Source organism: Aspergillus chevalieri, chromosome 6 (assembly GCF_016861735.1).
Source record: "Aspergillus chevalieri M1 DNA, chromosome 6, nearly complete sequence".
Classification (NCBI taxonomy): Eukaryota; Fungi; Ascomycota; class Eurotiomycetes; order Eurotiales; family Aspergillaceae; genus Aspergillus; species Aspergillus chevalieri.
Window position 1 is genome coordinate 791,077 of NC_057367.1, and position 25,766 is coordinate 816,842.

Sequence of the window (25,766 nt, forward strand, 5' to 3'; positions counted from 1 at the left end):
TCACAAACCTCATCAAGAATTGTCTTAATACCATCCTTTCCGTTTAAAGAGTCTTTCTTCTCAACAATATAGGAATATCCATGGGTGCTTGTCTTCGGATAATCAGGTAAGCATGTAGTATATTCAATATAGTCTGAAGCAAGACTATCTGGAGCTCCCTCTGTTAAACGAATTAAAGGGACTTGATGCTATGAGTAAATGTAAGTACTTTATATAAGTACTAGGAATCTTTTTCCTTAGCACGTACATCAAGATCTTCTGCATTCAGAGGAGAGTTCGGAAATGAAGCCATGATGTGATAAATGCTTAAGAAGCGCTAGATAAGTGCTATGAGGAAGATCAGGTTTTGATGAAATAAAAAAGGAGGACAAGATTCAATTACGATACTAGTGGTACTTGAAAGGGCTCGCTAATGGTAGTGGGTCATGTGATTTAGCGGGACTCGCTAAGGGTGTTCCGGGGCTCTCCGAGCGCTAGCGCGGGGCGCTCCGACCTATGTACTCAAAAGCATAATAGGGCTGCTGATAATGTTATCGATAAGAGATAAGATACACTGATAAGGATGAATCTTGCCTTGACCTCAACGCTCTCCATTCAACAGCTCTCCAAGGCTATCACTACTCTACTATCACGTATCTTTGTGCCTTTCTACAAGAGCAGAATGTGCAAGAATTATCTTTACATCGACCGATCGAACCACCTCGGAGTCTATTGCCAAACCAGATTACCCGAGAACCCAGCTCTACCGACCCAAAGCCAGACATGCTCCACGATTACTGTTTCTGGGGATGGCCAAAGGAGATTACAGTGACTTGATATGGTTGTTTGGTGATCGCCAAATGTCGGGATTACACCTAAGACATACCCCTGGGTATGTAGACCTAGCTGTTTCCGGGTGCTTACCCTTAATATCTGGTGACGATGGATCGGGTTTTACCATCCCACTTATGTCGATTGGCATTCTAGAATATCGGAATAGCGGTTGAATATCTCGGTCCCCTTTGATACCGATGGTGCCATGTTTGGCAGCGTATAAGGTGAGCTCCACTCTGCGCCCTCCGGCGACACAGACCGCGACTTCGCCGAACCTCGCAACTTTAATACACTGTTTCGCCGTTTGTTCGGCGGCAGTTCACTATGGACTATTCACGTCCTTATCGCTCAAAGCGTCATCCCCCATGCGATCAATGCCGTCGCAAGAAATTGCGGTGCGATAGGAACGCAGAAAATACTTGCCAGCGATGCCAGCAGCGCAACTTGCCCTGTTCATTTGATCGATATCGACCAAACGAGCCATCTCCATCGACTGTGCTTCCGGGTTCTGTCCCTCTTCCAGTACAAGAACCAGCTCCAACACCTGCTCCTGCTCCTGCATCAGTTCCACCTGTTTTCAGTGACTCTCCTCTATTTCCCACCGGAATTCCAATTGACCTTCCGTTCATCACTGAATCCACGCCAGGGCGATTTGGACAGACTATACAAACCCTTGATCAACTTCCGGGTTTGTCAACTCAGGTAATCGGTGCGTCCGGCGAATCTGATCCATGGCTGCTGCGACATTGCCGGTTCGATGATCGTGGTTTCCTCCGGTTTCACCAGGTCCATTTTCGCAATGCTGGAGGCGTGCCTCTTGAAGAGAAAATCCCAGTGCATTTCTTGGTGACGGCAGAAGGACTATATAATGCTTCCAAGGAAGCCACAGGGTTTCCCAAGAGGGACCTCATTCGGGAGGAATTGGAATCATTGATTTCATTAGAATGTGGACAACGACTTGTGGCGCTGTATGTATCCATCCCGGGCAGGCATAATTGTCAGACACTCATGCCATGCAAAGCTTTATCAAGTTTGTTTATCCCATGCTACCGGTTATTTCAAGGTCGCAGTTTGGACTCTCTCTCGCGCAACCAATCCCTGATCAGCAGGTCCTCCGCAACACTCCAGTCCATCTCTTAGCCGCCATCTATGCATCCGCCCAACCGTTTGCCAAATTCGACGAATATCTGTGTCTTGTCAACGCCTACACTCCATCACCCACAGACCAACTATGGCGCATGGTTCTGGAGCTACTGCTGCAAGAGATCCACACTCCTCATTTGTCTGTGATGCAAGCTGGCCTTCTCTACCTGCACAAACCATTAAAAGGTAAAGAAAGCGCACTCGCAGATAGTCCCTTCATCTGGTCATTTGTAGGGCTGTTGGTCGGGCTGGCGTCGTCGTTGGGACTAACACTAGAATGCCGTCCGATGGGGCTACCGGTATGGGAGAAACGACTGCGACGTAGACTTTGGTGGGTGATCTACAGCGAAGACAAATGGCGCTGTCTGTTGATGGGCAGGCCGCCATATATCCGACACGATGAATGGGATGTGACGAACCTAGATGACCAGGATTTTGATTTGGACCGATTGTCTGACGATCAAGCACGCCAGGCTGGTCTTGCCTTTCAGCACTTTAGCCGGTTATCGTATATTGCAGATGAGGTGCAGCATGCATTATTGTAAGTCACTCATCCAGACCAAATTCGCAGATCTAACACAGACAGCTCCCTGAGATCTGCACAACGTTTATCATCAAATTTCTCTGAATCCCTCCATGTCGCTCGCACTCTCCTCCGAAAGCTCAAAGATTGGTATTCGGCTTTACCAGCACAGCTCAAATCACACACAGGGCACTTCACCATCGACGACCCAACACCACATTCCACATCCACCAGCCTACACTTCGCCTACATTCTCCTCGAAATTTTCATTTTCCGCGCCCTACTCCGACCCCTAGTCCGTTCAGCAACACCACCGCCACTCTTCGAAGAAGGCACAGAACCACTACCGACAATGGAAATGCACGATCCGGAAAGCTTCAACCTCGTCGACGATTATATCTCGGAGATTGTTGAGGCGGAGGAAATCGAACCCGTCCCGGCTATTGAAATGACACGCGAAACGGATATCGGAACTGTCAAGGCCGCAGAAAACTGCGCAGCTATTATGTTGCGGTTGGTTATGCGGATGGTATGCAGTGACTTGTCTGGGTTTTGGTATTCCTGTACGTCCTTCCCCTTGCGTCTATTTTCTCATGACACTTATACTAATGCGGTCAGGGATTCGAATTGGCTTTGCTACTGTCTCAAGTTTCATGTTACTCTTGGTCGTGCAAGCTCCCTCCAGAGACCATGCAATCCGTGCAAGGCGACTGGTATATATGTGGCGACAGGCACTACGCAGTCAGAGCAAAGGCTGTGACTTGATGGACTTGGCTCTCGTCCGGTTAGACGGGATGCACTGGACGGGGTTGAGTCGGAATTTCTATCTGCCTAGACATGTTGAGGAGGCACTTAATATGGACTAAGCTAGTGCTGCATTAATGGCAGCAGTAATTGGTTTATTGGCGGAGTTAATCCATCCGATTGTTCAAAATACCCACAGCACGACATGTGAGCAAGTATGCATATACAAAAGACGATGTAACCAAACGGGCTGGGCACTTGCGAGATGTGACATCCAATATGCCAAGTGGGTGGTGCGCCGAGTCAAACACGCATTTAAGTCCACAAGGTCCTATCAAATCAATGAATCAGCCTTTCAGCCGTGCAGTTCCATGTTCGTATCGGGAGTTTACCCTACAGCTGCACGGTCCACTACACAATCACATCCCAGTACTTCTGGCTCTTCCCTTGGGGCTTTGCCAAAGGTTGTTCTGTCATTAAAGTATGGGTCAAGATTGTATGTCGCCAGAAAACATATTTGACTCGATCGATGTTGTTTCCAGGACTATAGCCGGACATTTGTTTCTATGGTATTGCGCACGGCTGTCATGCATGAGATCGCGTCAGTTACGTTAAACTCAGTGACGAACTGTGGGGTTTGTGTCCGTGCTGTTTGGACAAATAGCCATATAGACTATTCTAATGTGACGAACCACATTGTCCGGTGATATATACAATACGAATGCGTATTCATACCTACATATGCCTGCATCCTGTATGCCATCACATCAACACTCCGAACTTTAGGCTTCATCAATCCATTCAATAACAGGGCTTCTTCAATCACCCCTCCGAACCTCAGTCGTGCCGGCAGTAGTCCTCTTGCACGGGAAGCGTGTAGGGCTGCCACTCGAGACGCTGAATTGTGCGGCGAAGTCTGCTGTAACGGCCGTGAGTAACTGTGCAGTAGTCGAGATTCAGGCCTGTTATGTTGCTTATGGATTTGACGTAGCGGAAGTTTTCGTCTGTAGCACCGAGACGCTTGAGGACGGGAACCATGTCTTCTCCGCGCATGAAGGTGAAGCGGTCTTGGAAGTATGTTTGGCGGAGGGCCATGATTGTGGCTATGGTTGAGTAGGATTGGGCATTATAGCGTTGGTCGAGGGCTTTAAGGGTGTGGGATGTTGAATAGGGGGGCTTGTGGCTGTTGGTGGTAGCCATGGTGGTCATGGTTCAATATAATTATGCTGATTGTTGGTGGTTGGGAAAGAGGTTTCCTTTCGCATATTTATAGTCCCAAGGTCCCAGAGCGTTGCACGCGCCATTGTCTATTAGATACAACCAATCCTCTGCAACAACGAACCAAGGCAATCAATGAGATTGGCGTGGCTTTCCTGAATGGTTGACGGACAGATATCCCATTTTAACTGAGAACTGGAAACACTGATACAGCTGCAATGCAACCCTACAACAACATTCGAAGATGAATCACTTCTTCTCTTACGTATTCACGTATTCGTCTGTTCATGCGCCATGTGCTATATGCCGTGTGCTTGTGTTCACCCTGAGATAGAGCAATATGCGCCTTGTCCAACCTTTGTATGCACTATTTTCCACCTCTGATCCGCACAAAGCCCCAACTTGTTATGTGGTAGTTCTTTTCAAGCACAGCAGTCCGTCGTACAATCTTTCCCAGTAATTTAGCCGACTACTCTACCTGATTGGTATCAGACACAACCGTACGCCTCTCCCAATGTCCGGAACAGCGGAGCCAGAGCGCCGTATGGGAAACCGGTGCCGGGGGGAGGATGGCGTTGTATGGCCGGTTCGACAAACTCAAGTGTTCGAAGGCTCAGTGCTAGGAGTGCACTGACAAGTACTCGGTATATTCAGACAGGCATCTCTATTAATTTTTGCCGTACTCCTCGTACACCGTACTCTCCGGAGTAATATTCGTACCCTGTGAACCAATGAAGCCCCCTCATTCGCCCTCGGCAGTGGCAGCGGGTCTTTGCCGATAGACAGTGGAGATCCACCGAGTTTATTTGGAACTGCAGAAAACAGTTATCTGGTTCGGAACCGTGGATTGTGGGTGATATGACTGGACACTGCCAAGGTCGGGGTGCATCTTGGTAGTATCCATCCCCTGCAGTGGAAAGTATGGGGTAGGCAACGACCAAGGACTAGCTCCGGCTCTTTCCAGAACAACAGCCAATGGAATAAGGGCTTGGAACGAAGTACCGCTGGGACGGATGTGCTTTCGGTACGGGTTTGTGGCAGTACTCCGACATTCTCCCACCATGATCTCCGACATAGGTCGTATAAGTCGGGCCGGCTCCCAGTAGTGATCACGTCGTTCAATTACCAGACAATGGCAATGGCAATGGCATCTGGATCGCTTTTACTAGGCCTTCTGGCACAGCAGGCTGCTGGACAGCTGCTTGTTCCTCAGTCTCCGCCTGCAGGTGCCAGTGAGCCCGTGCCGAAGGGCGTCTCGTCGTTTTCAATTGAGTTCTCATCGGCTATCGACTATCTCGGAAACGCAACGCATCCTAATGAGTATTCACGAAACCTGCTATCCAATCTGAAGAATGCCGTCGGTGCATTCCCGAAAATCCGGATTGGGGGAACTACACAGTAAGTCCTTGCATCCGTATCTCCTACATGAATCTAACAAAAAACAGGGACCGCACATTCTACAACCCAAACCAAAATGAAGCCATGAACCTAACCTACGAGACCCCCACCGATGACCAACCCATCAAAGTAACCTACGGCCCTGATTTCTTTTCCTCCTACCACGCCATCCCGGGCCTCGAGTTCTCTCACTCATTGAACCTCGCATACAACGGCTCCGACCAATCTACCCAACTGTCCTCCGCCGCAGCAGCTGCCTGCAAGCACATGGGCTCGACTCTTCGTCTTTCGGAGCTGGGCAACGAGCCGGACTTCTACTCGGGATATCCGAGTTACACTCGTCCGCCGAACTGGACTATGGCGGAGTATATCCGGGAGTGGAATTGGAAGTCTGGGGTTGTGGCCAAGGCCATGAAGGAGGAGTGCCCGGGGATTAATGTGGGGTTTGCTGCACCGAGCTTGATCTGGAGTAATTGGTCTGGTAGGGCGCCGTGGGACCCGCAGGATGTATTTAGAAAGGGGCTGGATACGAGATTTATTCATGAGATTTCTATGCATAAGTGAGTTCCTGTTCCTCCAAAAGAAGCGATTGGATGCTAATAACTGCAGCTACATGGACACAGACTACGAAGAGCGTTACGGACTCACAGACCTGTCGATACAAAGTCTCCTCATGAACCACACTGGTGTTGTTGGCTCCGTAGCCGTCCACATAGACGCTGCCCAGAAACTCTCCTACCTCGGACTCCCATACACCCTAAACGAAGTGAACGGCATGGCCCTCCAAGGAGGCGCCTGGACCTGGAGCATGGGCAGCGCACTTTGGGTGGTCGACTTTGCCCTCTGGTCTGCGACGAACGTAAGTCACCGCCGCCATCACGCTTCATAAGAAAACACTAACACAATGAAATAGAACATCAAACGCATCAACTTTCACCAAGGCAACCCGTTTGCGTCGACGGCGCAAAGCCAAGCACCCGTCCACCATACTACGGCCAGATGATGGTTGCTCATGCTCTTGGCAACAGCAACTCCACCCGCCTCACAAACATCCCGCTCCCCAGTGACACGGAGTCCGCATACGCAGTCTACCACGACAACGCTCTTTCGCGTCTCGTGACCCTCAACCTGGAAGCATGGTACGCCAACTCTACCACCCCACGCCCGAGCAAGGAATACACGTTCCGCGTTCCGAGTCGCTACACCACAGCCAATGTCCTGCGGTTCATGGGACCTGGGGCAGATGCGCGCTCGAACCTGACATTCGGAGGCGTGTCTTATGATTTTGAGCTTGGTGGTGGTAAGCCGGTGACTGTTGATGTGATGGGGTTGAAGGAGAGGGTTAGTGTCAATGATGGGCTGGTTAAGGTTGATGTGCCGGCTTCTTCGGGGGTTGTTTTGATTTTGGGGTAACTAAATTTTTGTCAAATATGGATATATCTATAGATTTCTGTATGATTATCTGTCTGGGTTGATTTTACTATGGTATACAACAATGCATATGATCCGTTCATTTGATTGGTCAATTCGAGAACAGTTCAGCAAACGAGGCTGTAACTCTGCCCCTGAAATGCAGTCTCATACATCTTCACCTCTTTGCCATTCGAAATCTACATATTGTTTCATTATTGATGGAGACAAGTCCGGAAAATGTACATCTCAGCAAAGAAAATTATCCCAACCCGATGCATGGACTACGATAACGCCCTCTGGAGCCAAAGCGACTCGATCTTCGAACCCTGGAAAAACAAAATTTTCAAACACACAACTCTCCATGAGATAGGCAAATTTATCTACCAGCATAGGGGAGGCGTTCCCGACGAGCTCTTTTCACCAAGACGGGGCGCGTTTAACCTTATACTGAAGATGCGCTTTGAAGACGGAGGCTCAGCGGTAATTCGGTTTCCGTGTCTCGGTGCTTCGATGTTCCCAGAAGAGAAGGTGCAGCATGAAGTTGCGGTAATGCAGTACCTAGCGTTTCATACCAGTTTGCCTATACCGCATGTTCTACACTATGGGGATGAGGAGGAGAGTCCGTGTGGTCTGGGGCCGTTTATTATCATGGAGCATATCAGCAATGAGGGAAATTTTATTGATTCTCTTAATATACCCGGCCGCTCAAGTCAGGAGAGGCCGATTCTGGACCTCAACGTCTCGCAGGAGTTGCTCGAGTGTGTATATGGCTACATGGCCGATATCATGCTTCAAGTCTCGAGGCATTCATTTACGGAGATCGGGTGTATCGCAAAGGCCAACGAGGAGGATGAATTTGATGATACATGGGTGGTAAAGCATCGTCCACTGACGCTTAACATGGACAAGCTTGTCCAACTAGGCGGCGTTTCGCCGGATCAGCTTCCCACGGGAGCATTCAAAACAGCATCCTCTTACTACCAAGCACTAGCCAACATGCACATGATACATCTGTCCTCTCAGCGCAACGACACTATTGAGTCTGCGGACGATTGTCGACAGAAGTATATCGCAAGATGCCTCTTCCGGAAGATCACACGTGAATATCAGCTTTGTAAGGATGATGCTGGTCCATTTAAGCTGTTTTGCGATGACCTCCGACCAGGAAACGTCCTCGCAGGGGTTAACCATCAGCTGACTGGCGTTATTGATTGGGAATTCACATACGCGGCTCCCACTGCATTTGCGTACAGTCCTCCGTTCTGGCTCTTGCTTGAACTACCAGAGCTCTGGGAGGATGGTCTAGACGACTGGATTGAGAAATACGAGCAGATCCTGCCGACATTCTTGAAGGTGCTTCAAGACAAAGAACAAGCGGCCATTGAACGGGGTGTTCTGAAGGAAAGTGACCGGTTATCTGGTCATATGTCGGAGAGTTGGGAGAGCGGGGACTTCTGGGTTAATTATGCTGCGAGGAAGAGTTGGGCGTTTGATATGGTATATTGGGCGAAGATCGATAGGAGGTTTTTTGGGATGGGGGATCTCGAGGATCGAGTGTATCTTTTGACGCCGGAGGAAAGGGGAGAGATGGAGAGGTTTGTTCGGATGAAGATGGAGGCTAAAGAAGAAGGCGGCTTGGCTAACTGGGATGATGTGAAGAATGCATTGCCGCGGACTAGTAATGACAATGTAGAGGCTAGTAACAGTGAGAATTAGGTTGCGCTTTTGGGGGGTATCTAAGCGGTGCCATTCTACTGTTAGAGATAAAAGCAGCATATGGCTAAGTGAGCGTGGACGCATGTATACAAACTCGATTTTATGCCTTCTGTATTCAGCCAAGCTCATGTCTCATCCCGTGATACCCTGATGCTGATAAGTCGTTAATTCAATGCCAAAATAATCCCTCAAGGCCTCTCTAGTTGTCATTCTTCAGAATCAAAGGAGCGAACAGTTTGTGTCCTTCTACCAAGTTAACCTTGACCACATCATTAACATGCATGACCTTCCCAACTACCACAACATCTGCTACTTCCACTCTTTTGCTTTCCTTGACCAATAGATAATCCCCTTCTTTAAGAAGCCGCACGACCAAAACCGTCCACCTATGCAATGTCTTCGCACTAGCAAACCAATTCATTACTTCAAAGTCCTCCTGAAAGAACTCAAGCTCTGCGAAACGATAGAACGAATTCCATTCCTTATCGGACCCATTGCGATATTGATGTATCCAAAGCTTCGGTGCTTCAAGTTGCTGTTTGGGGATGGTATCGTGGATGAGGCGGACCTGCTGAGGGCCGATATTTTGCACAGCGGTTCCTGAATCTTCCAAGCGAAAGGGGGCTTATGGGTCCGTCTCCTCCGAAGGCAACATCAAGAGCGAATTCCTCCCCTGATGGGAGGTGCACGATGTTTACGATGAGAGTCCTATTGGGAAACCTGTCAGTGAGTGCGCACTCCTAGGCGAAGAATATCTTAACAACCATCCTTGATATTCACCACTAGGAACTCCATTTGTTCTCGTTCGGTTCCGGACACCCGTCATGTACACAAAGAACCCTAATCCGCGCATCATGCGGTGGAATGATATGCTCAATTCCATGCAATAACCGCATCATCTTCTCGTATAGGGCTTCTGGACAGATATCCACGAGATGTGTGCGGGAGTAGTGAACAGAAAGGTTCTTGTATGGGAATGTGGTGATTTAGCATTTCATAAGGATGCGTAGGAGCTCGGCTGTCTTGGGAAATTCGCTCGGGCATCGTATATACTGGTGAAAGGGTTGAGGAAGATTGATGCATTTCAGCCATTCTGTACCTTGCTGTGTTGAGTATGAGGATATTTGAATGATCTCCGGGGGAGCTTGAGCATCGTCCACCATGGCTTTGAGCTTCGGGCGGACAATTTCTGTCCTTGATTTACTCTCGATATACTTATTTTGTGTTTGCCTGCCGATCCGGCCTGGAAGAAAATCAATCGAGTGACTCACCCGATTCGGCGCATTGTTCGGAGATATAATGTATGACGAGATTTCGGCGTTGATGTCGAATCACACTCGCGGGTTCAATATGATCAGAAAAACCGGAACTCAGTCATTGTAGACTACCGATATAAAGGTCGCGTTCTCATCTCATCCCCAAGCAAAATTCGAAGACCACTATCACTTTCAAAAATGGCGCCGGAGCGGCCTCGAGGCCCATTGGTCTCCTTCACCTCAGCCTCGCTACCAAACAAAACTACCCTCCCAGGTCAAACAGTCCATCTCGAGAAACTCAACCCAGACCACGCCATCACTCTCTTCCCTCTCCTCGGCGGAAACGACCCCTCCATCACACCGCTATGGGACTACATGCCCGACGGCCCCTACCCTGACCTCCCCACATTCCAAACCGCCATAACCACCAAATCCACCTCCGTCGACCCTTTCTTCTACGCCATAATCGACGCCCGCAAGGATAGCCTCACCTATACACAGCCAATCGGGTACATAACTCTCATGCGCATGACCCCGGCCCACCTAACCCTCGAAATCGGAAACGTCATGTTCTCAGCTGCTTTGCAGCGCACGACCGGTGCGACGGAGGCGATTTATCTTCTGTTAAAGCATGCATTTGAGGATTTGGGGTATCGGAGGGTGGAGTGGAAATGCGATGCGCTTAATGGGCCGTCGCGACGGGCGGCAACGAGGTTCGGGTTTACGTTTGAGGGGACGTTTCGCCAGCATATGATTGTCAAGGGGAGAAGTAGGGATACGGCTTGGTTTTCGGTGTTGAGGGATGAGTGGGAGGCGGGCATTGGTGGGGGATTGGAGGGGTGGTTGGAGGAGGGGAATTTTGGGGAGGATGGGGAACAGAAGAGGAGTTTAAGGGAGGTGCGGGATGAGGTTGCTCGTAAGTAATTGTTATTTTATGTTGCCATTCGAATAGAACTAGAATAACGGTGTTGAAACCAATAAATTGAGCGAAAGTATATGGATGGGCCAAAACATTAATCAAACTTAAGCATAATTAACATAACATCTTATCTCGTCATCACCTATACAATCACCGTGGCATATACATATGCACCTGCTGCGCCGATGCCGCACCCTGAGGAAACGAATACCTCAGCTGCTCCTGCTGCTGTGAGTACACCATACTATGATACGACCGCAGCGAAGAATTACAGTCCTCCTCGCTGACCTCTCTCTCATCTCCACCTGCTTCCAGGATCTTCTGCGGCGGACTGATGTGCACATGGTGCCACTTCCGGAAACACAGAAGGACACCGGTGTAGATGCCCATGGTGCAGAAGAACTCGATGATTGTTCTGGCGGCGTCGAGGTATTCCGGGGCCATATTTTGCTCAAGGACGTAGATTATTTGGAGGATGGCAAGGATGAAGTTAATGAGGAAGAAGAAGAAGCTTCCCACGGATAAAGGGGCGAGTCCGGCCTGGTGCAGTTAGCGTGGCATCAATTGAGCAAGGAAGGTGAAGACTTACCCTCCGGTCAGGTGCTGCGCTGACGAAAATAAAAATGATCCACCCAAGAACTTCCATCGAAGCAATCCAGCACAAAATACTCAGAGCCGCAGAGACCTTGTTATACTCATATGCCAGCTTCATATACCCTTCACCCACGTTGATACCCTTGGTGATAAAGGCAATGTAGAGTGCACATTCGGCAGCAGAGAGCGCGGACAACATGCCCAATAAGATCCAGTGGGTAATAGCCACGAGGGCAAAGGCCTTACTGGGTTTTTCCTCTGCCAGTCGCTCGAGTAGCTTCTGGATAAGCTTCCAGAAGATGTAGAAGCCCAGCATGACGGCAATGAGATAGAAGATCTGGTTGAGCATGGACACAACGACGTAGCTCTGCTGGACGGTGGCTTTGAAAATGCCCAGGAAGAGAGTTATGATGTTCATCATTCTCGCGCTATTTGCGGTTAGTATACATATCACCTTGCTTAGAGGAGTACTTGCATTGAATAGCTCAGAATAGACGCGATAACTGCCTTTATAGGCAGGGGTTTCTTCGGATCACCCCGTGGTTGTCGGATGAAGCACGACCATACAAAAAACCCCAGCAGCGCAACAAGACAGAGAGCTTCAAAGATGAGCCAGACCTTGGGATAGGCCTCGTCGAAGCCGTAGGCCGTCACTTGGACCTTTTGCTGCCATGGTGACTGGGCGTCTGATGATGAGTGGGCGTTGAGTCCTTGCGATTCCATGATGCGCTCAATAGTGTTTATTTTCCTGAATAAGATGAAGACAATTTCCAAAACAAAAATGGGCCATTGTGCAGATTCGGGCGATTTTGTAGTCGCGATGGAATCCGCCCGAGGCTGAGAGCAGTGCAATTGGGGCCAAAACGAGGCACATTCGTATTGATGTTGAGAACTCCCCTGGATTGTTTCATGTTGTCCCCATTTACCTAGACTGCGATTGTTATGGGTTTCTTGTTGATCTGGAGCCTGACAGTCTGCCGGTATTTTGTTGATGTTGCGATGTTCGGGTCCCGATGAATGAGCCGAGTGACGATCGCACCGCCACAATGCCTTGTATGAAAGTTGATTGAGATAAATATAGACAGAAGGCTGGAAGTTTGTTAGTCAGGACAGCTTTCGAGGGTCTTGGAACATAGTGAAAGTGAAGGCGTGTATTACTCCCAGGCATCGGATTGCCTAATTGGGCCTGTATGGCTTCATTCTTCTCCGAAGCGGCAACCGGCATTTCTCACCACAACCGCCACAGCCATGAACCACAAAAACTGGAGATCCTCCCTGATCACCGCTTACTTCTCCTATTTCGAGTACTTGTGTACTCCCATCTAGAACCCGTGATCCCCGCGCCTGCGCCTGGCTGCAGGTGAATTGGCAATTTTCATTCGCATCCTGCCCAGTTCCAGTTCAGCTCGACTGGTGGCGATGCGCTCTTACGGTCATGATCCCAGATACGTCTCTCGAATCTGCTCAGCTCTTTGTCTATCGGCACAATGAATTGCTTTCAGGAATTGCACGGGCATTGGGCAAAGTCCAAGAAATGCACGACCAACGCATCAAGAGGGAACCGCCACGGGCGAAAAATGCGAGAAAACTGCAAATGAGAGAGGCAGGCAGAAGGGAATAAAGAAAGAAATGCAGATATTTGCTTGATTTGCTAATGTCGTTTGCCGTCAGCGCTGTGGCTGGCCTTTTTTTTTTTTTTTTTCCCTTTTCGCGGACAGGGGCAAGTGCAGCTTTATATAGCTCACTTGCTCTTTTTCTTGCCTTGTTCTTACTTTCATCAAGAACTGCTGAATCTATCCTCTAGCGTTTTGCTCTAAAAGTTGACTTGCTACACCCTGGTCTCCTATTTCAGCGTCGGGATACTACAGCTCGGGATCCCGTTAAAAGCCGATACAAGCACTGGGGTAACAATACAACACGCGATTTTAAAAAAAACTTCATCTTCGGTATGTCGACTTCCCTTCATAGTGCTGCGCATGCTAATTCATCATAGTGGTGATTCATCCGGACCCCATTGCAACGCTGTCGCCCTTGCTTGCGCAGAGTCGCATCCTTGAATAATCGGCCTGACCGGGTCAATTCAAACGTCAGCAGACTCCCGAACTTCAATTTCAGAATATAGCAGACAAGCGACCAAAAAGTAAAAGACCAATATAGCCAAAATGCCTCCCGACGGCTCTTCATTCACACCCCTGAATCTCCCATCTACATTCTCGCTCCCGCAATGCATGGAATACTTCTCTCTCACAGCCGGCCCCAACACCAACCTCTGGCGCAAACCTCCCACAGGCGACATTGCAACCGCGCCCATCGTCTTCACCTCCCTCAGGAATTCGTTCGTCGTCGCCGAAGTCACCGTCAGCGCTGACATGGAGATGGAATGGGATCAAGGCGGCCTAGTTATCTTCACCGGCGCTACTCCGGAATCGCTATCCCTTTCTTCTCCGGCTGGCCGTCGGACGGCGCCAGCAATGCGACCACGTCTCGAACCCGCCCGGACGTGTAAATGGGTTAAAGCCGGGATAGAATTCTGCTCGGGGGCTGTCCATGCTTCATCGGTCAGCGCTACAGCCGATGGCGCAGATTGGTGTCTAGCCCCGTTGGATCTACCTGAGGGCGCGACAACACCGGCCCTTCACTCGCTGCGCATCAAGTTAGAGCGCATCGGCCACTCGCTCTGGATTTGGTACCAGGTACCCTCAGTATCACCGTATGCGCACACACCGGGAGCTGCGTCTGGGACGTGGAAAAAACTACGCGAAGTGACCTGGTTCTTCTACGGGGTGGAGGACAAGTTCGTGCACGTCGGGGTGTATGCTAGTCGGCCCAATAGCTCCCCGAATGATACTGCCTGGTTTGGGTCTGGACTGGGGAGGTCTTCGGATGGGCTAATGGTGGAATTTGAGGATCTGGAAATTTTCTAGCCCATTTTTCCTGCTTCTTTTCTGTTCGTTTTCTCGGCGCACTATTCCCCAGCTTTGGTTTTGATTGCGACTCACGAGCTATGATGTGTTACCCGTTCTCTATTTCTTCTGTTAATACACTTAGCCATCAACCGTAATGTTACACAATAGACGCAGTGATAAGAATGCATAAGCCATTTTGTTACACTCATGTCACTTTCCTTTTTGGGATGAAGCATCCCGAATAGGCATGGCGCGTGATAGGCGATAAGCTCCCGGATCGCGCCGAATTAGTATGCTTCTGTTTTAGGAAGGGGGCTTATTTGTATGTGCTCAGGACTGGACTTGGTTGCAATATCTATGTCGAGATGGGTGTTCCAGGTACTGTGGACGACGTTCGCGTCCAAACATGCACCCAGTCAACCTGCATGCTTTGGGCTTTCTGGGAGTTTAGCTGTGCATTTTGTGAGTTTCTGCGCAATAACCGGCTCGGCATGCTGATAGACAGATGCTTTGGGGATAAGGTTCGAAGGGAAAAGCTGGAGCTCGGACTTTGGTATGGGGAGCTCTGGCATACAGCAACAAAGTACCTAGCAGAGTAGTGGGATGATGCGGGGTTCATGTATAGATGTGCTGTACAGCTGTGACTGGTTCCTATGCCTGAATATTAGGATTGAAAGAAGTATTTGAAGCCAATGACTTCATTCATTCATTCATTTTTTTTTTATTGTCCTGTACTATTATTGGCACTGTTCTACTACTTGTACACGAGCAGTCACCTGGTGAGTCAGTAGGATCGCCCATACAGGATAATAATGCAGATCAGCTGATGAAACAGTCTCCAAGAACTTCTCTCTTCCAGTTTCTTCATAATTGGGTTGAAGTAAAAGATGACTTGTCTATTATCCTCGGAGACGTCCATTCAGAGCCTTCCCCACTCAGGAAAGCAACATTTTGCACAGGAGCTTCGGTACCATATGGCCGGATTTCTATCATTGACGGCAATTCATTCCACGGGTCAAAATGTATAGACTCGTTCCGAGACTTTGTTACCTAGAGTGTACGGAGTATGAGGGGAGAGTGATGAGAGATGGTCGCTATGATCAATGGTAGCCAACTCTGATGGTTTCTTGGGAGACATGGTGACGAACGGATCGATGGACAAGTCCTAGATAGATACCCGTACAAGGTGCTGCAGTACTTTTGGGTGGCTTGTGTGGGAGTTGGATATCGCGGTCTATCGCCCTTGAGACAGCCGATTGATTGTCGATGGATTGGATAAATGACTCATCAATAGAAATAGTTAAGAGGGGTATTGCAGTTGAGATGTCAACTAAGCTACTGCAACCATGGCTAGAAATTTGGATCGCCCGTTTAACTGTGACCAGTGCTCGAAGTTGTTTACTCGAAGTGTAACGCCCTTCTTCTATTGATTCTGGCAGGAACTATTCTGTCGTAGGAGAACCTACAGCGGCATAAGCGTGCACGTAAGTATGCATAGATATCGCCAAAATGAACCGAGAACTGACGTCTTGCAGGTCATGGCGGTGCATCGCTCAAGCATTTCCAATGTGCTCGATGTCAGGCTCGATTCTCCAGAAGGTCTGTTGTTTTGATGTTCTTTATGAATCACGCCTCTGATAACTTGCAGAGATGTATACAAACGACACAGTGGTCGTTTCCACGTATTTTTATCTTCGAACCAGACCTCACAGCCGGAGCCGTGGGGACCTACCCCGCAGGCAGGCGATATAGAACCGCCTTTGGCCATGAACCAGGAATCTATGGATGCAATTGTGGTCGAGGCTTCTTCCTACACAACTGAATTACCTCAATGTACCTCGTCCCTATCGCCGACGTATGCATCCTTTTTGCGCAATGCCGTTCTGCAAAGCGGAGACCGCAGCATGGGTACCATGCACATTGATGAGAACCTGACGGGCAGAGGTCACAACAATAACGAAGAAACACACATCAAAGCCTATTTCGAGCATTTCCATCCCTCCTTTCCCTGTTACATCGCCCTACGTTTGCCGTGTCTTCGGCGCCTAGGCTACTGGTGAAAGCTGCCGCTGTTATTGGTAGTTTGTTTTCAATTCAACCAGAAGCTCGCACACACTGGCGTCGAGAGACGTGGGGAAGTGGACAAAATGAGCTTCGGCATATGGTATTCAATTCGATCATCCTGTCTGTGTGCCATAGTGTAATTGACATTAGGATAGGTCTCCTATAATTTGAGTGAGATCCGTCAGCCCTGGGTCCTGTAAGCATAGCTTCTATACATCATGTACGGTGCATACACAAGTGACACGTCCCAATTCAAGACGGCGAAGCAGATGCTACGACAACTTGTTGATGTTAGTATTTCCTTATCCACAGTACTTCGATTTGAGCTTATTCTTGGATAGGCCATGCGTGAAATTGGTTGATCGCAGCAGGAAATCTCCATGCCAGATTCCCGGTTTCGGATGTTTCAAAGTTTAGCTCCCCGTCGACGATTCAAAAACGCTATATTCACGATGGATGTCATGTATAAATGTAGAATCGACGAGGGTGTCACTCTACGCATTATTTTTCCTGGACTCTCAAACGTTTACATCTTGCAATGCTCGGCCATTAATGTGTCCGATGGAGTTTGGTTGGGAACTTCCTTTTCCAAGCAGTCTATGGGAAGCCAAAAACTCCCAAGTATGGCTTCAGAGGGTCAATGAGCATTTTGGGCACTCGACTTTCACAATGGTTACTGATCTCTTGCATGGGCCTCGCAGTCCGGCAACGACCTCGCTGTCAATAGCTACGCAGCAACTCATGACTGAAGCACCAGACTCGGAGCTTTTGGCGGCATTGGAAGCATCGCCATTTGCAGCGTTTTGCGTTCTTGCAAATTTGGGTGCTTTGGTAAAGGGTTTCACGCGGTGTTACTACCAAATGCCACCGAGTGCGTCCGATCCGGCCGCATTTCATATCCTCACTCAATCTCAAAATAAACAGACCCATACAGCAATACGAGCAATTTTGAGTATCGTCAAGGACCAGGCCTACACGAGCGACAGCCCCCAATTCCATCTTTGGAGGACAATCGAGCTCTTTATCTCCTCGCTCAGAATCAGCTTATGCCGCCCCGATCAGCTTTTGATAGGTGGTATCGTGGACAACAGCCTAATTGCTGGAATGGCCGCTTCCACACATCTAACACAAGGGAATTACGTCGCGACCCGCCGATCGATACCTGTTGTACCGCAACACGTCAGCGATAAAGGCATCCTTGCTCTTCTCAATGATCTGTCCGGTGCACTATCATGTATCTCTGGTGAAGATCAGGAGCAGGTAAGCTATGAAGCACCGTGGACTACCGTGGCGAGTCATGGAATTCTACTGTGTATCTGGGGAGCATTGAGGCGTGCGACGACTGATATCCGTCACCATCTGGACACGTTCAACGAACTTCCAAGAACCTCAGAATCGTGCATGTTAATCTTGAACTCTCTCATGGAGTCTGCTCTTCTCAGCCTTCCTATTAAGAATGATCAGATGGGCTGAGATCCCCGTCTCTGGTGCACAGATCGAAGAGTCTGCTCGAGGAGGGTGAGTCATTGTTTATCAGTTTAGTCAAGAGTTTCTGTGAGCGAAGACGTCCGTGGGGGATTGGGCCTTCCATGCTTGCTGTGCTGGGAGAGGTTCCCAACCCTAGCCCCGTTGTGAGGGTAGATTAACCCGTGCGGAGCTCACTTATCTGAGGGGGTGGAGGGCACACTGAGTACTAAGTGGAGCTCCACTCGTCTTGTTCGACATCAGCCATGCTGTCTGTTTGATTAATATTTAGCAGGATTCTCTATATCCATTGTGATAGTAGTTCGAAATCGCTTTCAGAAAGCTTTCAAGTTCAGCAATCGCACATACACGGCTAGAATAATGTCTGCGCCGAAAGTTGGCTGGGTATGTTGCAATTTCTCCTATGAATATTCGTATACTGATCGCATGCCAGTTTGGTCCCGGATCAATAGGGCTGAGCATGTCCCTGAATCTCCAGAAACACTTGCAGGAAAATGACAAGCCGCCACTTTGTTACAGCAACCGCACTATATCGAAAGGACAATCTCTAAGATTGCTTTGAAAGGGTCGTCCAGAATTCGGATATCATTTTCACTATGGTGAGAGACGTCGCATTCTTTTTACCACGTGCGACAAACTGACTGGAGGAAAGATCTCCGAGGATGATATCTTGATCGAGCTACTGAATCAAGCTCTATCAGCGGGTGAATCATTGAAAGACAAGATATTCGTGGACACGTCTACAGTCCATCCAGAAACTTCTGGTCTAGCTGCACGGCGTCTCAGTGAGAATGGCGCAATATTTATCGCCGCTCCAGTATTCGGTGCTAGTCCTGTAGCAGCCGCTGGAAAGCTAATCTTCGCGGTATCTGGACCTAGTAAGGCAGTTGATACGGTCAAACCTCTCATAATGAACGTTATGGGACGCAGCATCATAGACATGGGCGAGAACGTGTGAACGTCCAGCCTCCTAAAACTTACCGGGTAAACCCAGCCAGCCCTTACATATACTTACCATCAAGACCAATCTAATCAAGTCCCTCTAGAAACATCCTCGTCATAAGCTTCATGGAAGTAATCTAATCGCCGAAGCCCAAGTCCTCGCCGAAATCACCGGCCTCGGCGCCCACCAACTAGAAGAATTCATTGGCAACATGTTCGGCCCTGTTCTCGAAAGCTACTTGAAGCGCATAACGGCAGGTGCATATGCACCGCCCCTGCACAGGACTCCCGTATTCGCAGCAGCGCTCGCGGATATGAAGCATGCTTCGTCTATTGCGGCTAGTCATGGGACTCATCTTCTGACGGTAGAACTTGCGCTGGGGCGGTTGAATTCGGCAAGGGAGTTTGCTGGCGAGTATTTGGATAGTGCGGCGGTCTATGGGACGGCGAGGGTTGAGGTGGGTTTGGCGTTTTGGAGTGAGAATAGTCGGCAGGGGTGACCATTATGGATTGTATGTATCTATGCTTTTCTGATGTTCGAACTTTCTGGGTCTCCGTAGTCACTGTTTATACAAATTTATCCAAGGCAAGACTATATTGTGGAAGATATCAATAGAATTTCAATGACAAGGAGAAGAGAAAGAACAGAAAAGACAGATACAACTTTTGCTTTCTCTATTTCCACTTGTACCCTGTTGCCACAGGCTCGGCCTAGTAGATGAAACGAGATAGTATTTTCAATCTAAAAGGTAGCCATAAGGTGAGGATATTGGCCCTGAAGATAAAGAAAAGGAGAAGAAGCCACAGGGGCGAGACAAAGGAAACCAGGTGAATTCATCTGATTGCTTGAAAGTTGAGAAGTTGGTTACAGCTAACAGAGATACCACAATGAAAGACAGATGCAAGTAAACAATACAATAACCCATGTTATCCCTGCCTCTTGTCAATTCCTTAGATGCACAGTCATCATAAGAACTTTCTGATGGTTATACAGCTTCAATTCAGAATAATCATTGATGAACACAGCGTGCCACAGCTTAGGCTCAGAGAACTCTGTCAAGTTGTTAGTGGAATAAACCATAGCTGCTAAATTAAACACTGAGTAAGAACACACCTTTGGTTGGTAAAGAAGTCGCACAGTTGATTATGATCCAATCCTCAATCATCTTCTCCTTCAGCCAGGCATGATATTTGCCACCCTCCTTGAATCGAGAGATATGTTCATCAACTTTATCATGATCTCTCAACAATTCAATCGCCCATTTCTTTTCTGGGATATAGAAATCCACTCGACCATCCTTGGTCCTTGACCATTCACTGGATATTGATACACCTCGCCCTGCTACACGGGTGAATCCACTGTAGAATTCATCTTGGTATTGGGCTTCCACAGGTCTGGGTTGTGATGCAGTTGATATTTTTTTGCCCTCAGCTGAACGCCTCAAGATCCTGATGGAGAATTCGCGAAGAATCTCTTTGCATAATTTTGGTAGTGAGTCAAATCTGGCAGGCAGGGTTATTGACATTTTGCCAATTGAATATTCGATGTATCTAAGATGGTCAGATCAGAATAACAATAGGGGCATGCAAGAAGAATTACTTTTCATGTAAGCGTGATGGCAGGACTGCAATATCATCACCATCCAGAGCTACCCTGTGAATCCAACCTTTCTGATAACAGAACTTGATGCTTGGATCATTGATATCAAATGGAATACTTCCTTCTTCCACGATTTTGCATAATGTGTTGGAGATCCCATTTGTAGCTCTTGATATACATGGAAAAGAGCGATTAACTGGCTTGACGCTTAGCTTTTTAAAGACTGTGGCAGTGTCCTCCAGGAACCAGATGACATGATCTTCTGTCAAGGTCCTTATATGTCCACGCTTGATGTCATGGCGATAGGTCTGAAACTGTTAGCTTCTTTGCTCAAATACGGCCTCTCAAAATGCCCAATATTCCCTGGGGAAGTTCAACTAATAAAAAATTGTAGAGACATTTGGACATACCTCATAAATTACATCAACTATGGATGTCACCGCTCCTGGATGGCCACTTGATACTGCAAATATATACTCCAGGGCACCTTCATCAAAATTAAATCTCTCTTCGTAATGAAATGTAAGCAACCGTGAAACAACATCCTTGAACTCTTCTTTGTCATAAAATAGACCAATAGGTGGTGAGTCTTCCTGGCTTTGTGGCGTCAATGAGATGCATTGTTGGTCAGAAAACCTGACTGGAGTGAAGAATGTTTGATCTGGGCCTGTGACTGGACTGCCGTAAGAGCAGAAAAGACAGAGTTTGAATTTGTAAACACTAGGGGTTAGTCTCTCTTTGAAGATTGTGTTCCAGAGCGCATCATCATTGTAGGTCGCCTGTGCCTCATCCACAAGAATCACAGTGTTTGATGTCAAAACCCAAGAGAGATCATGTTCGGATTGCGATGAAGTCACAGTGAAACTAGTGGTGGAGACACCTTCTAGTTCCTTATTCTTTTTTTTGACAAGCTCAATAAGACTGCCCCAAGGATCCTCGGAATCAAGTTCTTCCCAGTTCTTGATTAAGAAAGCCTTTCTTCCCTCTTTGCGATAGTAGTCTCTCAAGAGTTCAGAGAGACGTGTTTTCCCACTGGCTGGAGTTCCACGCACATGGACTATGTTCATGTCATCCAAAATGGCCGCAAGTTTTGACACTGTATGCTCTCGAGGGCATATCAACTGATGCCGTGTGATGGGCAGTTTCCGAGGTATATTCGCTGTAATGTGTAATTGTTAACTATAAGCATGAAAATATCATTAAGAATGGGATATTCTCACCATTTTGTGATTCAGAGCACTTCCGTTTTTGTGGAGTGGCACCTCCGCTCACAACAACAACAATATCCACATTTGGATCCTTGCTTTCAGGGAAGAGTGGGTTGGACGTGATCATTCGGCGTGGATGTAGGAATTCACCATTTTTCACATCAAACTCCTCTTCATAATTGAGTTGCACAACAGGGCTGTAGAGCTTGAGATCACTGTAGTCAATGATAGTATCTTCAAAGCGTGCTGGTGAACGGTCCCAGATCTTCTTTTTGAGAGCGTTGATATTATCTTTGCCTGCAACACATTCCATAGGAAATGACTTCTGAAGATCATCGGATAAAGCGCACCATAACTCGCGAGTACGCCGTCGAGACATTGTCAAAGACTGGATTGGGTTGAGCACCCAGCTGGTGATGGCAGCGGCCATTGTAAGATAAGGACTAGAAGTGCACCTGCCTGACGAGAACAAGGATTGCACCTGCCTAATAAGGGCGAGAAATGCACCTGCCTGACAGACAATACTGTAAGAGGCTTGCTGATGCCTTGTTACACATACAGGCAAGCGAGACGTGTTAGTTTTCTATTCAGGACTATTTCAAGTCAATCGGAAAAGGACTTGGCAGGGAATAGGATGTAGTAAGATGAGGACAAGATGATCATTAGAGATGCATGGTTTGGAAAGGAAGACGTACGGAATATACTACCGCCGCCGCCGTTGCCGCCAAGGAATGTGAGCATGTGTGTTGATTGGTTGATTGGTTGATTATGTCATACGTCATTCCAGTGGCGGGACATGATACCTATTCTACAGAGTACATCTATGGTGCATGTTTAGTTGAGGGCCCGGCTCCATTCGGAGTCCTGAGAATCTGGGCTTGCCCGGGCCCTCTTTAGCTGCTATTTACCCAAAGGCCTAAGTGCTTTGCCTGACCTATTTCCTCACTGTGTTCGGCTCCAAATTGCCCAAGGAGCCCGGACTGTATACATCAGTGGATATACATATTAGCTAGTTAGAAGGTGGGTATGCATTCACGACGAGGTGTGCATTCTCTCATACGGTGGCCTGGCTGGGCTATGATAATCAACCCGCTTTTTTCCCTTTGAGCACCCCCAGTGCGAGGACTTCCATTTTCGGATATTGCATCGCATCCCTGGCGGGAAGCCCTGTTCTCCACACCCTATGGTCGTATGTGCTAGTTGTTTGGTAAATTGAAAATATATGGGGCAGGCCTAAGTGCACAATACAGAGGGTGAGCCATCACCCAACATCACCCAGCGCAATTTCAGTCCTTTAGCTCTTTCATTTAATTACTTAATTATTTCTATTCATATTGTCATTAGTGTAGCCAGACACCCACAGCTTAACCAACTAAACTAGTCACTTCCCCATCTGCTGCTTCCAACTTAGACCTCGGCACCGCCCTGGGCATGCCCAGCCGGGCTCAGCCCGTGGCGGGCGGTGGGCAGTCTTCCCCTGCCCGGCGGGCTTTAACGGGCCCTAAGTGCCTGCCCAGCGGGCATTAACGGGCGCCCGGCGGGCGGTCAAACAGTGCAAACATGGGGCACGCTGTTGGAACCCAGGGTGTAATGGACATATGGCTCAACCAATGGAATCGCAAAAGAGGTCTGTCTTGCTATATAGCTCCTATCTGGCAATTTTATGAGGGGCAAGCTGACTAATACAAAACAATCGGCAATTTAGATAGTCCACCTCCGAGCTATGGATTCCGACATATACTTCCTGCATATCACGTGAAGCACGTGATCGTCAGGTGCCAATTGAAGCGGGTAGCTCAGGTTCGGGGAATCGGGAGCCGATAATCCGACTGCACGAGGCTATATGGCGTACAGAAGATGGAGAGTTTAATATACGCCGAAGGGAATAACATTGAAGTCTATGGTGACCACACGTAGAACAAGTGCTTGAGTGCTTAACTATCTAAATACGTGTAAACATCGACCTATATAAAGATCCCCAGGCCTCGGTAATCGGGCCGACTATTTGTCCGATAGATCCTCATCAGTTATTGTCGGAATCCATAGCTCGGAGTGGATTATCTAAATTGCCGATTGTTTTGTAATTAGTCAGCTTGCCCCCATAAATTGCCAGAATAGTAGGGCTTATACAGCAATTCAGACCTCTTTTGCGACTCCATTGGTTGAGCCATATGTCCACTCCACCCTAGACTCTGACAGTTATTGATATACGGAGTAGATAGATCAACCGAATCCGAATGGAATGGGTTGGAGAGAGAAGTAGACACTGAAAATGATTAAATGAGAATGACACAGTGGATGATGGCTTTATTGGAATAGAAATCAAACCGCCTTCGAAGTGGACAAAATTGCCTATTCCCTAAGAATATAAATGCGGCCCAAGCCCTACGTCTCTCCCACTATATTTATGAGATCCATCGACATGTCAATGTTAGGACCCCCTTGAAATCTATCATACAACTTAGGTCCGCGCGTGTAACCCCTCGTAATCCGGAAGATCCCATCGGATCTCTTCACGCATAAACCATTTGCCAAGATTGACCTGGAAGAAGGAGGCCAGTCCCGCCAGATGGTGAATCATCGCGATGCCAAAGGTTGTGGAAAGGAGCTTGTCAAACGGCCCATCTTGGTCTTTAAGGACCCCCTTCTGCACTTGCGCCATGAAGGGTTGCAGTCGCTGCTCGTAGGCCTCCAACGCTGCAACGAGGCCTTTCGTGTCATCCAACGCACTCTTTCCGGGCTCTCCACAGTGTCGCGCGATTTCACCAGCCAGAACGTATGCGCCCAGAATCCCACTCGTCGTCCCCATCCCAGTCAATGCAGAGGGACAGTAGGCTGCATCACCGACAAGCGTCACCTGTCCACGAGTCCAGGAGTCGAGTTTAACAAGACCCAGGCGTTCACAGTAGAAATCGTCAGCGTCCATCATACCGCGCAATAACTCCTCCGTCTCCCATCCTGCGCCCTGAAAAATCTCCGCCAAAATCTCTTTCTCCTTCTTCACGTCGCCTCGACGGACATCCCGGATTCCCTCCCCATTGCCAATGCACACGAAGTACACTTGTAGCTCGTGGGGATTGTGCCGCCGGGTCACGATACCTCGTTTCCCGGAGGCCTGGTACAGAGTTGCGATGTAGTCCTCTCCGTCCTGGATGGGTCGAGGGATGGTAAAATACGCCGTAAAGGTCCCGCGAAGTGGATAGAACCCATCGTGGGGTCCAGACCCCAGCATCATCCGACGGGTGATGGAACCCTGGCCGTCGGCGCCAACCAGGAGGTCAAATCGGTCCGTCAGGCCATTTGTAAACTCAACCTCCACACCGTCGTCCATATTCGCAAAGCTCTTGACGGATGTCCCGAAAAAGTACTTCGCACGGTCCTGGGTCGCGTCGTAAAACAGGCGGCACAGATCCCCGCGCATGATCTCGTACTCCGTGCTGAAGTTCTGCGGCCCTTTGCCTGAGGTGTTTACGGGAAAGTAGCCACGTCGGCGGCCAGAGGAGTCGACGACCTGTAGTCCGCGTTCAGGAACGGACTTTGCTTTGAAGGCTGGTTCCAGGCCCATGCGCTTCAGGACTTCGATTCCGTGGCCGCGGAGGTCGATCTGGAGTCCTGTGTCACGGAGTCTGGGGGCTCGTTCGAGGACGGTGACGTTGTGGCCGAGTCGGCAGAGCCAGAAGGCAAGAGCGTTGCCGGCGATGCCGGCGCCGTTGATGAGAATCTTCAAGGGTGTCATGGTCTGCTGCGGTCAGGACGGTTGCATGCACGTCTCGGCCAAGTTGTGGAAGTTACCTGGGATAGATTTTTGAAAAGGAGTAACCGGT

The 25,766-nt window shown here is 48.7% G+C and overlaps 11 protein-coding genes across 11 annotated transcripts; 7 read left to right on the forward strand and 4 right to left on the reverse strand.

Moving 5' to 3' along the window:
* Positions 1 to 1,137: 1,137 nt before the first annotated feature.
* Positions 1,138 to 3,345, forward strand: ACHE_60269S (Zn(II)2Cys6 transcription factor; the record flags this gene model as incomplete). Its single annotated transcript, XM_043281425.1, has 4 exons — positions 1,138 to 1,781; positions 1,835 to 2,497; positions 2,543 to 3,042; positions 3,098 to 3,345. The coding sequence occupies 4 exons, from the start codon at positions 1,138 to 1,140 to the stop codon at positions 3,343 to 3,345; spliced, it is 2,055 nt and encodes a 684-aa protein (XP_043138905.1).
* Positions 3,346 to 4,060: 715 nt separating this feature from the next.
* On the reverse strand, positions 4,061 to 4,432 carry ACHE_60270A (uncharacterized protein; the record flags this gene model as incomplete). The annotated part of the gene is made up of 1 exon (XM_043281426.1): positions 4,061 to 4,432. One exon carries the CDS (start codon positions 4,430 to 4,432, stop codon positions 4,061 to 4,063), a length of 372 nt encoding a protein of 123 aa, XP_043138906.1.
* Positions 4,433 to 5,573: 1,141 nt separating this feature from the next.
* Positions 5,574 to 7,252, forward strand: ACHE_60271S (glycosyl hydrolase family 79 C-terminal domain-containing protein; the record flags this gene model as incomplete). Its single annotated transcript, XM_043281427.1, has 4 exons — positions 5,574 to 5,839; positions 5,887 to 6,399; positions 6,449 to 6,702; positions 6,753 to 7,252. 4 exons carry the CDS (start codon positions 5,574 to 5,576, stop codon positions 7,250 to 7,252), a joined length of 1,533 nt encoding a protein of 510 aa, XP_043138907.1.
* Positions 7,253 to 7,705: 453 nt separating this feature from the next.
* Positions 7,706 to 8,968, forward strand: ACHE_60272S (uncharacterized protein; the record flags this gene model as incomplete). Its single annotated transcript, XM_043281428.1, has 1 exon — positions 7,706 to 8,968. One exon carries the CDS (start codon positions 7,706 to 7,708, stop codon positions 8,966 to 8,968), a length of 1,263 nt encoding a protein of 420 aa, XP_043138908.1.
* A 1,454-nt stretch (positions 8,969 to 10,422) lies between these two features.
* On the forward strand, positions 10,423 to 11,148 carry ACHE_60273S (GNAT family N-acetyltransferase; the record flags this gene model as incomplete). Its single annotated transcript, XM_043281429.1, has 1 exon — positions 10,423 to 11,148. One exon carries the CDS (start codon positions 10,423 to 10,425, stop codon positions 11,146 to 11,148), a length of 726 nt encoding a protein of 241 aa, XP_043138909.1.
* Positions 11,149 to 11,293: 145 nt separating this feature from the next.
* ACHE_60274A (uncharacterized protein) lies at positions 11,294 to 12,460 on the reverse strand (the record flags this gene model as incomplete). The annotated part of the gene is made up of 3 exons (XM_043281430.1): positions 11,294 to 11,683; positions 11,733 to 12,165; positions 12,234 to 12,460. The coding sequence occupies 3 exons, from the start codon at positions 12,458 to 12,460 to the stop codon at positions 11,294 to 11,296; spliced, it is 1,050 nt and encodes a 349-aa protein (XP_043138910.1).
* A 1,439-nt stretch (positions 12,461 to 13,899) lies between these two features.
* Positions 13,900 to 14,661, forward strand: ACHE_60275S (uncharacterized protein; the record flags this gene model as incomplete). The annotated part of the gene is made up of 1 exon (XM_043281432.1): positions 13,900 to 14,661. One exon carries the CDS (start codon positions 13,900 to 13,902, stop codon positions 14,659 to 14,661), a length of 762 nt encoding a protein of 253 aa, XP_043138911.1.
* A 2,715-nt stretch (positions 14,662 to 17,376) lies between these two features.
* Positions 17,377 to 18,353, forward strand: ACHE_60276S (uncharacterized protein; the record flags this gene model as incomplete). Its single annotated transcript, XM_043281433.1, has 2 exons — positions 17,377 to 18,134; positions 18,203 to 18,353. The coding sequence occupies 2 exons, from the start codon at positions 17,377 to 17,379 to the stop codon at positions 18,351 to 18,353; spliced, it is 909 nt and encodes a 302-aa protein (XP_043138912.1).
* A 993-nt stretch (positions 18,354 to 19,346) lies between these two features.
* Positions 19,347 to 19,634, forward strand: ACHE_60277S (uncharacterized protein; the record flags this gene model as incomplete). The annotated part of the gene is made up of 1 exon (XM_043281434.1): positions 19,347 to 19,634. One exon carries the CDS (start codon positions 19,347 to 19,349, stop codon positions 19,632 to 19,634), a length of 288 nt encoding a protein of 95 aa, XP_043138913.1.
* Positions 19,635 to 20,077: 443 nt separating this feature from the next.
* On the reverse strand, positions 20,078 to 22,372 carry ACHE_60278A (ATP-binding protein; the record flags this gene model as incomplete). The annotated part of the gene is made up of 5 exons (XM_043281435.1): positions 20,078 to 20,187; positions 20,249 to 20,685; positions 20,735 to 21,042; positions 21,145 to 21,893; positions 21,955 to 22,372. The coding sequence occupies 5 exons, from the start codon at positions 22,370 to 22,372 to the stop codon at positions 20,078 to 20,080; spliced, it is 2,022 nt and encodes a 673-aa protein (XP_043138914.1).
* A 2,031-nt stretch (positions 22,373 to 24,403) lies between these two features.
* Positions 24,404 to 25,678, reverse strand: ACHE_60279A (uncharacterized protein; the record flags this gene model as incomplete). The annotated part of the gene is made up of 1 exon (XM_043281436.1): positions 24,404 to 25,678. The coding sequence occupies one exon, from the start codon at positions 25,676 to 25,678 to the stop codon at positions 24,404 to 24,406; it is 1,275 nt and encodes a 424-aa protein (XP_043138915.1).
* Positions 25,679 to 25,766: the final 88 nt, after the last annotated feature.